The 13574-nt window shown below is 43.0% G+C and overlaps 1 protein-coding gene across 3 annotated transcripts in view; it reads left to right on the forward strand.

Annotated features, from left to right (window-relative positions):
* Positions 1-13574, forward strand: part of ASTN2 (astrotactin 2) — an 897588-nt gene that overhangs the window by 391651 nt on the left and 492363 nt on the right. For all 3 annotated transcript variants that reach the window (XM_082470412.1, XM_082470411.1, XM_082470413.1), the window contains one exon: positions 8737-8904. In XM_082470412.1, the coding sequence (XP_082326538.1) occupies positions 8737-8904 (168 nt within the window). The remainder of the gene's footprint in view (positions 1-8736; positions 8905-13574) is intronic.

Raw genomic sequence — 13574 nt, forward strand, 5'->3', positions numbered from 1 at the left:
TCACAATTTGAGGTGGGAAAGATAGAAAGCGTAGAAACACAATTGCCTGGAGGAAATATGGGTCTGGCACTACAGGGAAACCTCTATTTGGGGAGAGGGAGCAAGGCTTTGAAACAGCTTTATTTGGAAATAACTCTTTTGCTAACCTGGAACACCAGTGGCCTGTCTATAGCCATGCTTCCTTTTCTGGGACATCTAGTGATGGATTCTTCAATGTTTCTTCTATGACATGGACCTCGCAAGGGTATTAGCATTTCATCTTCCCATCGCAGGATCTCTAGCCTCATGACAACTTACTCTCATGGAATCTATTCTTTTTTTATTTAATTTTTTATTGAAGTGTAGTTAATTTACAATGTTGTGTTAGTTTAAAGTGTATAGCAAAGTGATTCAGATACATATATATATCAGAATATATATATATATATTCTTTTTCAGATTCTTTTCCATTAAAAGTTATTACAAGATACTGAGTATGGTTCCCTGTGCTATACAGTAGGCCCTTGTTTTTGCCTATTTTATATGTAGTAGTGTGTATATGTTAATCCTAAAATGCTAATTTATCTCTCTTTCCCACCCGCCCCCACTATCCTCTTTGGTAACCATAAGTTTGTTTTCTATGTCTGTTGAGTCTATTTCTGTTTTGTAAATAAGCTCATTTGAATCATTTTTTTTTAGATCCCACATATAAGTGATATCATATGATATTTCTCTGTCTGACTTACTTCACTTAATATGGTAATCTCTAGGTCCGTCCATGTTGCTGAAAATGGCATTATTTCATTCTTTTTTTATAGACGTTCCTTAAAAAAACTAAAAATAGGGTTACCATATGACTCTGCAATCTCATCCCTGGGCATATATCCAGAGAAAACTCTAATTCAAAAAGACACATGCACCCCAATGTTCATAGCAGCTCTATTTACAATAGCCAAGACATGGAAGGAACTTAAATGTCCATGGACAGACGAATGGATAAAGAAGATGTGGCGTATATATACAGTATAATACTCAGCAATGGGATTTATTCTCGATCGTCATTGTGAAACCCTAGAACAAACACTGAGCTAGAAGTCACAGCACTCGGGTTCTGGTCCAGCCTCAACACTTTCCAGCTCTGTTGCCTTGGGAAATTCAGTTCCCCTCTTTGACCCTCACCTCCCTCACGGTGCTAAGAGGCTGGGAGTCGTAAAATCTAGGTTTTAGTTATAGACATTTCACTAATCCCAGTGGGATCTGGGGCACAGCTCTCTCCTTCCTTAGCCCTCAGTTTCTTTACTTCTAAAAGAAGAGGGTCTCCCTGGAGCATTCATTCTCAGTGAGGACAGTAATACTTCCAAAGGGATGAAATTGATTCTTGGGAAGTACGGGGAGGGGGGCACAAAAAATCTTACTCCTTTTATGTACAACAAAAGCACAGTACATAAACAGATATACAGTATATCTGTGGTATTAAAAGTTTATGGGTGGGGGAGTGATTAGGGGAAAAAGGTCTAAAAAGGTCCTTTCGTGTGTGATAATTAAAAAAATTAAAAGTCGAGCGGGACTTCCCTGGCAGTCCAGTGGTTAAGACTCCGCGCTCCCAATGCAGTGAGTACAGGTTCGGGTTTGATCCCTGGTCCGGGGAGCTAAGATCCCACAAACCGTGTGGCATGGCCATACACACACACACAAAAAAAAAAAAAAAAAAAAAAAAAATTGAGAAACTCTGGAGTAGAGGAACTCAGAGTTTTCTAACAGTTTAGAATTAAACCTGTAACTTAGCATCATACAATTCTGATCTATCATGTGATTGTTCCAAGAAAATTCTGATCTTAACCCAGTTTCTATCTTCCTTAGACCTTAAAAAACAGTATTTTCATGTACAATAAACAAAAGGAAAGAGGTAACCCTCTTTCAGTTAGCCACTGGACTCTCGTAGCGTTTTCTTAGTGTCTTTCTTCTCCTTGTCGTATGTATCTCATTCACATACTTCAGCAAGATTACATATTCATTGCAGCCAAGCCGCCATTCCCTCTGCCCATCCAGTGGTGTTGGGAGTACTTGGAACCAGGTCAGGCAGCAGACTGGGCACCTGTGGAATGAATGAAAATAGCTTAGTTCAGATGAGGGTTTTTATCCCGGACTCCACTAACCCCCAAGGGGTCCATGGATAGAACTCTATTTCAGTTACTGGTTTCCTTTGTAATACTATGCGTTATGTTTTATACATTTCAAAACTTTCTTCTGAGAAGTGATCCACGGGGACCAATGACACAAAATAAAGGTTAATAAATGGAGCAAATGCCAGGCTTAAGAGATAGTTGCTGTCAAAAAAGAAGTAATACATCAGTTTGCTAGGGCTGCCATAACAAAGTACCGCAGACTATGTGGCTTAAACAACAGACGTTTATTTCCTCACAGTTCTGGAGGCTGGAAGTCTGAGATCAAGGTGTGGGCAGGGTTTCTTTTGAGGACCCCTCTCCTTGGCTTGTCGATGGCTGTCTTATGACCATCTTCTCCTTGGTCTTCACACAGTCTTCCCTCTGTGTGTGCTTGTATCCTAATCGCTTCTTCATGGAAGGACACCAGCCATATTGGACCCACCCTGATGACTGCATTTAACTGTAATTACCTCTTAAAAGATCCTTTCAACAAGTACAGTCATATTCTGAGGTACTGGGCATTAGGATTTCAACAAATGAATTTTGGGGTGGACACAAGTCAGCCCATAACAGATCGAGAGAGTACAGAGAAATGGGTTGAAGTTGATCCAAGGAAAAAAGAAAGAAATGGCAGAAGGGAAAAGAGCTGGAAGGAGAAAGTCAGGTTAAGGCATCAAGGTAAGTGGCAGATTCCTCTCTCAGAGATGTCTATAAGAGAACCACCCCCCAACCCTGCGACCCTAGAGAGCCGTTGCTCTCTCCCAGAGGCTGAGCACCTCCAGCTACCCACACTGGCTCTGCTCCCTCTCCCAAACCCTCAAACTCTTGTTTTTAACCTTGTTTTTGCAGAGTTTGATCACTCCTTAAACAGTGTTCAGTCAATGGCTGGTGGTAGAATGTATTCATTCTACATTCTGTGGGGTTCTGTGGATTGGGGGGTTGGGGGGAGAGGTAGGAGTGGGTGCATTCTTCAGGGGTCTATTGGGCTGAAGGTAGATGCGCTCCTTATTTCTGCTTCATCACACTTTGTTTTTCCTCCTATGTCCCAGAAAGACGTTTCTCCCAGGTCCAAGTCAGATGGGATCCTCATGGGGAAACATGATGTAACAGAAAGAAGGAAGCCTGTAATTATTTTGCACCCAAAGAAAGAGGGAACAGAAGAGAGAGCAGAATACGTTGGGCTAAAAAAATTCCCTGAGCTTCCTATGTGAAGACCATCTTTCAGCCATACAATCCTTCCCTCCTCTGCTCCCCATTCACCACTGTGACCAGAGCCTTCTTTTGAAATTTTCTATCCGTGGTTTTCAGAGGTCTGTGTCATGATTTGAGGTGTAATGAAAGAGATTTGCACGGCTGTCTGGCTCTCCAGGCGGTTTTGTCTGATGCTACCTCCTTCCGTGGTATTTTTAGTTCTCATCTGTAGCTCTCTGTGTCTTTGGGGGCTGATGTGCCTCTGGCTTTTCCGACTCCACTACGGAGTGTCCTGAGCTCCCCAGCTCACCCCGATCTATGCCACACAGTTACAGAAGCAGGCTTATAATCAATGTAATTGAAGATCAGAGTTAATGAGTACCTCCGTGCCCAGGCGGTCCCCTGAGCAACGCCGCACTTCAGATGCAAAATAAGGAAAACGATTGGGCTGAACTGAAAATCCGTTTGGCTAATTAGATGATGTATATTCCCACAGCCAGTGAGAGAAAAATATGTATCTATTTTAAAATAAGGAAACATGACATTTTGAAGTTGAGATTTTGGCAAAGATTCATTCCGGAGTCATTGCACTCGGAGGAAATTGACTTGAGCACAAAAGAAGAGTCTCAGCACCCAGGAAGAGGGAATGCATTCGATCCAAAGTCAAGGAAATAAAACGGGGCTCCGCTGGAAAGCGAGAGACTACGAGACCCGTGGAATGAGGCGTCTTTATTCCTTTCCTGTGTAAATATTTATTCTCGAAGTACTGGTAGAATTTACCCAGGGAGAACTGCTTGCTACTCTTTGCCTTATAACACTTTCTCTCTCCCTTCCCCCATCCTCATTCAACACACACATGCACACATACACAACACACACACACACACATCTTCTGAACCTCCACTATACTCTAAGCACGGTGGTGATAGCACAGTTACATAAGGCACGGTCTTGGCTTTCAAGAAATACACAATCTAGATGGGAGAGTAAGAAAAAGGGGATTAGAACCACTCACGCTTTGCCTTAGATTTGCCACTTTGAACTTCCTTCCTTCCTTCCTGGACTACAAGTTTTCAGTGGACGGACACCATGTTTTGCTCATCCAGAGCATAGGAACAGGGCATGGCACATAGCAGGCGCTTTATTTGTTAAATGAACAAATGTATGAATGAATGGATGAATGTGTAACAGGGCATATATAGCTGTTAGTTGAGTGGAATACCTTGTACGTATTAGAGAGATTAAGAGGCATATGAGCCAGGTCTGAAGCCGAGGCTTAAGGGGCAAATTCCGCCTCAGCTTTCGCCTAGTTTGTTGTTCTTTTTTGCATTCTTCAAGGTCTAGCTTAAAGATCGACTCTTTTAATGATTCCTCTCCGATCCCCCTTTTTCCTTCCCCTTATATCCACTTAATGCCCATCCCTTTCAGGCAGTTCTTACAACACTCTAGGATGTATTATATCTACCTGTGCATACGTTTGATCTCTCTCATTATTCTACAAATTTCTTGATGGAGTCAGTCTGTTTTTCAATCTTTATGTCTATTTCTTACTCAAGGAGCAGTTTAATAACTGTTGGCTGAATGAACACATGGCTTAAGCCTTGATTAGATTTTGCAGTTACTTCCTTTCACTCTCTGATGTGGCAGCTCCCTGCCACACACCTTTGCCCATTCACACGGAATCTCTCTGGCATCTCTAATCATCCACATCACAAGCCCATGGGGTGAACAAGAGCTCATGAGCCACGATAGCAAAGTTCAAGTTTTGCTTTGGAACTAGGGAGACTCTGAAGGGCTAGTCTTGTGTTCTGGCTCCCACAGGCTGAAAAAAACTAAACTTTGGGATCAATGAGGAAGCATTTCTACTTCCCCATTCCATCATAAAGTAAGCTGAACTTTCCTCTAGTCAAGCATGGAACTTTGATTTCATTATTTCATTCAACAGATAGTCACCAAGCTCCTAGTATGCGCAAAGCCTTTTTACTGAGAGCTGGATTGAAACGGAGTAATGAACAAATCATGACTTCTTCCCTGCAGGAGATCACAACCTATCAGAGAAAGCAAAAGCCCTTCAACACTATAGGAACACACTGAAGGGGGATGCACAGACTCCCAGAGGAGGAGTAGAAAGACCAAGGAAGGCAACTCTGCCTGATACCCAACCAAAGCTCCAATTCTCAAGACAGTCTGGAATAATGGGCAGGTCCCAGCTTTGAATGCGGAAAAACCTGGGTTCAGTTTCCACTTGGGCCACTTACTAGTTGTGCAAGTTTGGCTAAGTCAACATCTCTCTGAACTTCATGTTGTCCTTCTGTAAAAGCAGGGACATACCTATGCTGCAAGGCTCTTGTAAGGATTAAGTGAGCATTTATCCCAGGATCTGGACCAGAGAGTGCGTTCAAAGGATGGTAACTTCCTCGTGTCATTAAACCAACAGTACACCTTGGCGTAGTGTCTTTTTAAAGAAGCTGAGGATAACCTGCTCTTGAGTGAGTCACTTCCAATGAGAATCATATTTCTCATGTTTGAAAAGATCTGTTAACCAGTATTGCATTCAGAGCTTCCAAGCTCATAAGAAATCCAAATAGTAATCAAAATAGCTCCAGCAAGTTGAGATTCCCCCATGTGCCAGGGACTTCACGTACTATAGTGGATGTTGTAATGCTGCTTCCAAATCTCTCATTAGAACAGGGGCACTCATTCCCCCAGCCGCCTGGAATGTTGACGGTTGACCACTCTCTCTGAGTCTTCCTTGGAGAAATGCCCTCCATTAAAAGGGACCACTTCATCCAAGTTTATGTCCCTTCCCCAGGGATGTCTTACAGCCTATGACTGGCTATGGGGATACGAAGACCTGACACCCTTATCTTGATTTGGAACAACTCTGAAGGACCATCTCAGTCCCAGGGCTTCCCGTGGGATCATCTGAGCGCTTTGCTACAACGGCATGGCAATCTACCTTCTCCCTCTGCCCAGTCCCACTTTGCTCATGCCCTCACAAGAGAACACCCAAAAAAACCTTCTGCATGCCAGTCTCTGCCATTGAGTCTGATTTCTGGTGAACCTGACCTAAGACAAATGTGTTGTCTCATTAAATCTTTATCTTTTTTTAACCCTGTGAAGGGGAAATCGGTATCCACAGCTTTCATAGGATATAACTGAGGATTTGTTTTCTTGTCCATTTACAGAGCTGGTGGGTAGCGGAGTGAAGATCTGAATACATATCTTGCTGACTCTATTCTCTTTATCCCTGTGCTGTGTAGCTTTCCTAAAGTAGTGGGATTAGCCAAACTCAGCCCTGGGACATAATTCAATATCCATCCCTCAGTCTTTAGTGAGAATAAATACAAGAATTATCCACTTAAACAGCATGACTGTGCTTTTTAAAAGAAAAATCTGTAGTTGATACTGACGTTCGGTGCCTTGCACAAGGACCCATGTGACATGTTTCTGCTCGGGCTTAGTTCCAGAGGGGAAAATATGGCTTTGGAGATCGATTTGCATATCTCCCCTTGCCAGAAATTTAAAATATGGAATCCAACAGACTTCTTCTTTTTTTGCTTTAGCTGCCAAGGATTTTAAGGCCAACTTCAAATGTGGTCATTTCCTTTCCTCCCAGCCCGATGCTATCTGCTCCTAATGCTTTTCATGTAGAGTCCTCTTTCATCCTCACCAAAACCATATTGTCCGCTGTGCTTTTATTTAGGAACTCATTCTATACGATGATATAAATCATAACATGTGTATGACTTAGAGAAGATAACATTGCCTGCCATGCCCATATCCTTTCCAGGGAATCTTAGATCCTCAGGGCAGCCAGGTAGGGTCTGACGTGGCCCTGCCTCTCTGACCATTGCCCATTGGACCACAGCTGGGTACCAGAGGCAAGACAAACCCGACCATTGGTTAGCCAGCAGGGTCTGATGGGACCTGACAGAGAGGTTGCTGCCAAACCCACAGGATGTCTATTAATTGAGTCCCTCTTTGGAAAATTTAAATTGCATACATGGAAAGATTTTGTTGCTTGATAGTGAGGTAGAGAGAAGCAGATGTAGGGAGAGAAGCCAAGTCATGCTAATTTTGGAACAATTTAAGATCTCCTTCTGCTGAGGTCTCTAGATCTGCCATAAATCTAGAACCACTCTCCAAGTCCAGCTTTGTGGAACCTGGTCCTATTTGACCTCTTTTTTCCCCCATTTCCCTCTGTGAAATTCTACCTTCACTATATTCCTACATATATACACTCACCATTTACACCCAATATGCGGCCACCCTCAGTGGGCTTCTGCTCCTTGACCCCAAAGAATATATGTAATATATATATGTGTATATATGTATGTAACCCATATATGGCTGTGTAAGTGTGTATGCGTGTGTGTGTGGGGGGGGTCTTTTGTTTGGCCTACACAAGCTTTCAAGAACAAATGTAAACCATCATTTCCAAATTGGTTGATTACAATAAAAATCTAAATTTTCAGCCTCCCCTGATGAAAACCTGAAGTCCTTGAACCACTTACCTTTAGACCCATTTGGCAAGAGCTGGCTAGAGCTGAGTTGCAGCTGCTCCATTTTGATAGAGCCTGTACTACCCAGTTCACCCCAAACTCCATCTTTCCTTATTATATCCCAACATTAAGACATCTTCCACTGCATGAGTGCTGCTTTTCTTTTAGAGGTGCTACAGATTTCTTTGACTCCATCTCTCTCTCTCTCTTTCTTTCTTTCTCACCCTCTCTTTCTCTATCTCTCATACAATAAAACAAAACAAAACGCAACCTAGGCCAGGGGACCAGGATGCTATTTCCCTTAGACTCAGCCAGTGGTTCCGAGGGATATAATCTGCCTTCCCCCTGTGGGGTATTAGTGACCCCTGTTCCAAGGGGGATGCCTGGGTGACAGAAACAAAAGCTTTTTTTATATTCTAAATTTGAATATTTAATCATTCTTTACTAGGACAAATGAGGCACTGGCTAAGCACTTTATCTACATTAATTTATTTCATTTTCACAACAGTGAGGTGGGTTCCGTTACTATTCCTATTTACAGATGATGTAGCCAAGGCCCAGAGGCATTGAGTGACTTGTCCAAAGTCCACGGCTGGTAAAAGTGGATCCAGGATTTGAACCCAAGTCTCTCTCAGTCCTAAGGGCCTGACTCTTTAGCACTAGGCTGAACTGCCTCTCATGTCTGACTTGCCTGTCTCCATTGGCTGCTGACACCATGACTGGCACATTGTAGATGCTCTGTGAATGTGTGTAGCTAAGCGAGAACAGAGGACCCTGGGGTGGGGGGGCGGATGGCTTGTATGCACCTGTCTCTGTTCCTGCCCTGCAGCATCAGTGGCAAGACACTTGTACCCTAAAATCGTGGAGAAAGTAGCTCTCTCTCTGTTTCCCCACAGGGAGCAGCTTTGTGGTGAGTGAAGGGAGCTACCTGGACGTCTCCGACTGGTTGAACCCGGCCAAGCTGTCCCTGTATTACCAGATCAATGCCACCTCCCCATGGGTGAGGGACCTCTGCGGACAGAGGACCACGGATGCCTGTGAGCAGCTCTGCGACCCAGAAACCGGTGAGCCACGAGCAGGGCTGGGGATGGAGGGAGAGAGGGTGTCAGCTGGAAGATGGTCTGCACTCCTTATGCCTGAAGAATCATGGCTTCTGAGTGATTGACAAGGGGCTTTATGTAAAGGTCCATCAATCCCACTGGTGGTTAAACTATGTGCTGCCATGGCCTGACAACAAAGCAAATTCTTATAAAACCACAGCATCTCAGAAAGGACCACAGAGAACATCTCGTCCAATTTCAGCAAAGCAGAGTGTCTGAATGTCACCAGACGTCCCTGAGCTTAGATCCTATCTATCAATACCTTTTACTAGCTGGGTATTCTTTATCATTTTTTTCATCTTTATTGAGATATAATTGACATATAACATTGTATAAGTTTAAGGTGTACAATGTGATGATTTAATACACATATAAATGATTACAGCAATAAGGTTCATTAACACTTCCATCACCTTACTTTTTTTGTGTATGTGGTGATAACATTTAAGATCTACTCTCTTAGGAGTTTCCCACATATAATACCACATGGTTAACTGTTCACCATTCTGTACATTAGATCCCCAGAACTTTTTCACCTTAAATGGGGAGATGTTGGCTATAGGGTACAAACTAGCTGGGCATTCTTTAGCAAGATGCTTTCTCTCTCTGAGTACTAGAGAATGAAAGTAGCATCTAACTCACAAGCCTGTTGTTAGGATTAAATGAGATAATGTATGGAGATCTCTTAGTATACTCATTTATTCATTCATTTGGCAGATATTTATTGAGTAGCTGGGCACTTTTCTAGGCATTGGTGACATAGCAGTGAACAAAAAAGGCAAAATCTCTGTCCTAATTAAGTTTATATTCTACAGAGACATTAAATTTGCACTGCCTGAGAAGGTAGCCACGAGCCACCTGTGGCTGTTTAAATTTAAGTTAATTAAAATTAAATAAAAGTAAACATTTCCTCAGCCACGTTAGCCACATTTCAAGTGCTCCATAGCTAATGTGTCCAGTGACTACCTCTTGGAGGACTCGGGACATTACCGTCATTGCAGAAAGTTCTGTGGGACAGTGCTGCAATAGGCAAACAGGTAAATGTGGATATACTGTGTCAGGGGATGATAAATGCTGGGGGAGAGCATGAAGCATAAGGGATGCTGAGCTGGGAGTAGGGGCGGAGTTGTTATTACAGAAAGGGTGGTCACGGAAGGCTTCTCCAAGGTGGTAACATTTGAGCCGGCACTTTAAGATGGAGACGGTGGAAGCCATGCTAACATCTGGGGGGAAAGCATTCTAGGCAGAGAGAATAACAAGGGACAGCCTCTGCAGCAGGAGCACAGGAAGATCCCATTGATTCAGTACTAGCAGGAAGACCAGTATGGTTGGAGGGGAGAGAGAGAGAAGTTAGGATGCAAACTTGAAAAGAAGCTTGGGAAGGGGGTGGTGATGGGGGGAGGTTGGAAGGCCTTATATAGGAAAAGGACTTTGGATGTTACTCTGAGTGAGATGAGAAGTCATTGGAGGATTCTGAGCAAAGGGGCAACATGATCCGACCTACATTTTAACAGGACCACTCTGACTGCTGTGTGACAAATCAAGTTAGAGGGCGTTCAAGGGCACTGTTTTTCCAATGTAGACAGGAGTTGGTAGTGGCTGGGAACACAGGGATTAGGGGAGAAGATGGTGATAAGTGATCACATTCTGGATATATTTAGAGTGTAGACTTGACAGAACTTGTTATTGGATATGGAAGATGAGAAACAAAGAGGAGTCAAAGATGATTCCAAATCATTCAGTCTGAATAGTGACATGACAGACTTATCATTTATTGAGTCAGAAGCTGCTGTAGGCGGGTCAGGGCTGAGGTGAAGGGGATCAAGACTGCTATTTTGGATATTAGTTCAAGATGACTCCTAAACATCAGGTAGAGATGAAAAATAGGCATTTGAATCCAAAAGTCTTATTCAAAGAAGAGGTCTTAGCTGGAGATAGAAGTTTGTGAGTCAACAACATATGGATACTATTAACCCAAAAGACACCATCTTATTTACAGTTATTACTTAGTAAATGGACAGCATCTTACTCATAGTTGCTGCCCAAGAGTTATTAATGTCCACAAACAGGGAAATAGGAGTTAGAGAGGAGAAAAGCTTACCAAGATCACAAAGCAAGTTAGAAATGAAGCTGGTATTAGAACCCCAGTTCTCCTTCTCCCCGTCCTGTGCTCTTCCCTACAACACATACTGGTATATTTTTCTCTGCAATTTCACCTGCCTCTCCATTAACAAGATTCTGGCCATCTTGCCTGAAAATCTCACTGTACTGATGCCACGAGGAAGCCTCTGTAGAGCTGAGGAGACTCAGTGGCCCAGGTCAAGAGTTTGCTTCCTCTACCCAAATTCTCTTCCACTTCTCCATGGTGCAGCAATTCGGGAGTAAGGAGAGGGATTCTCCAGGCTAACCCCTGTGTCTCTGCAGAATCAGGCAAGGATTAGGCTTTCTAACCATCATTCCCTCCTTATCCTTTAGTTGGGAGCCTATATTCAGACACATTTTTCCAGCCTTTACATAGGCCTACTGGGGAAGCTATTCAGAAAATGTGATGCAACTCTAGTATACCATTGGACCAGACAGCTGAATCTTCTTTCTCTTAATTAAAACATTTAGACTTTAAGGCACTGACACCCTAAGGAGTGTCCCTTTACCCCCAACACACACACGCACACACACACACACACACACACACACACACGCATACACATGCACTCAACCCCTTAGAGTTGAAGATGTTGCTAGAATCCACTGGGTTGACCTTCTCAACTTTATCACTGATGATACTGATACCCAGAGAAGAAAGATAAAAGGAACAAAGTCACACAGCCAGCAGGTGGCAGAGCCAGGATTCAAACCTAGGATCCTGTGCTCCTAACCAATGCTTCTCAAGCCCTCAGTAGGTCTAGAGTGAGGCCTAAGATTCTACATCCCTAATAGGCTGTCAGCTCTTGCTGATATTTCTGACCCAAGTACTACCCTTGGTACAGCAAGGCTCTAACCTCTTCTTCCCAAATAGTCCTCTCATGTTCTAAACAAACAGCGAGAGGCCCAGTCGCCATGTTTGTTAATTCATTATTTATCTTGACAAAATCACACTCACTTTTATCACTTTATCTTCTGCCTCTATTTGTCACATACCATGGGCTCTAGGTACACTGATACCCGCGCTTCCCTGAAGGCACCATGCCTTTTCATGCCTGCATCCCTTTCACGGGCTGTTTTCCTCCCCCTTGAAATGTCTTTCTCCTCCTTTTACTTGGAGACCAGGGGCTCTTTTTATTTCCATTTCATGAAGCCCAAACATCCTTCCTCTCAGAGGCATTCATGACTCGCCACCCCCAGCCCTGACCAAACTCAGGGGTCCTCCTCTCTGCTCTCATAGCCTCCGTGCCTCCCTGCGTTATAGCCCTTGTCCCTGGGCAGTCATTGTTCTTTCCTTGTCTGGATCTATCACCAGACTGTAAGCTTTGCTAGGGGCTGGAGAGGGGGATTCAAAGCATGTGTCTTGCCCATCTGTGTATCTTTAAAACTTACCATTATACTGACATGTAATTCATTCACAAAAAAAAAAAAGAAAGGGGGAAGGAGGGAGAGAGGGAAGGAGGGAGGAAGGAAGGACATTTCCCTTCCCATGCTCCTTGAAAAAATTTGATTCACCAATTTTCAGCTTCTTCCTCCATATCCACTTACATATAAACTCAGATTAAATATTTTCCAGCACTAGAGAAATTGGGTCACCAAGAGCTGTCCAGTAGCCAGACCAGCTAGAGAGTCTCACCCTCCCAAGAACGTTCCCCTTTGCATTCTCCTCTCTGCTCACATTCACAATACTCCCACCCCCCAAACACCCTATGCAGAGTTTTACCTTCTGACTAGAGTTCAGGCTCTTCCCTCTACCTGAAATTTCTTCTATCCTTTAATTATCTACTTTCCAAAATTCTATTTTCTTAATTACCTCTCATTTCCTCTCTGTAGAATGGATGACTTCTACAGTATCACCAGAGTTTTCTGTTGACTAAAAATTTGATTAAAGCATGAGTTATTATTTGGAAACTACAACGCTAAAATGTAAGCTCCTTCAAGCTTACTACTGTATCTTATTTATCCTTGAGCAGAGCACCTTGCTCTTATAAATCACAAGACATAAAGGGATGGGGTGATCTACAGATAAAGAGTGGAAATAGGAACATAAGTTCCCTGAATATATTTTCATGGGGCTTAACTCAAACCCACTATGTAAAATTTATTTCAATTTGTTAAATCCGTTCAAGCAAGGTTTTCTTAATTCCACAGATGCATTAAGTCTTGTGTGTTCAGTGCTATGGGAAATCACAGACAAACTGGACAATGTTCCTGCCTTCATGGATTTCACATTTTTGCTGGGATAAAAATAATACGCTCCTCTACAGCTATTATAAAAGACACAATGTAGAATAAATCAAGAACAGGCATTTATAGAGTACCTCATGCCTGGAGAAAAGGGAGAAATGTATTCTAGATGGGAATTTCAGGAGCTCCATCATGGAAAAGATGACCTTTTAGCTGAGCCTTGTAGAATCAGTAGGGAGTATGAATAAAAGGAGCTTGAGCAGAGGAATCTTGATGATGGAGAAAGAGAGGGAGTAAGTCTAGAG

The sequence above is a fragment of the Balaenoptera physalus genome (genome assembly GCF_965194825.1).
Source record: "Balaenoptera physalus genome assembly, chromosome: 7".
NCBI classification, from domain to species: domain Eukaryota; kingdom Metazoa; phylum Chordata; class Mammalia; order Artiodactyla; family Balaenopteridae; genus Balaenoptera; species Balaenoptera physalus.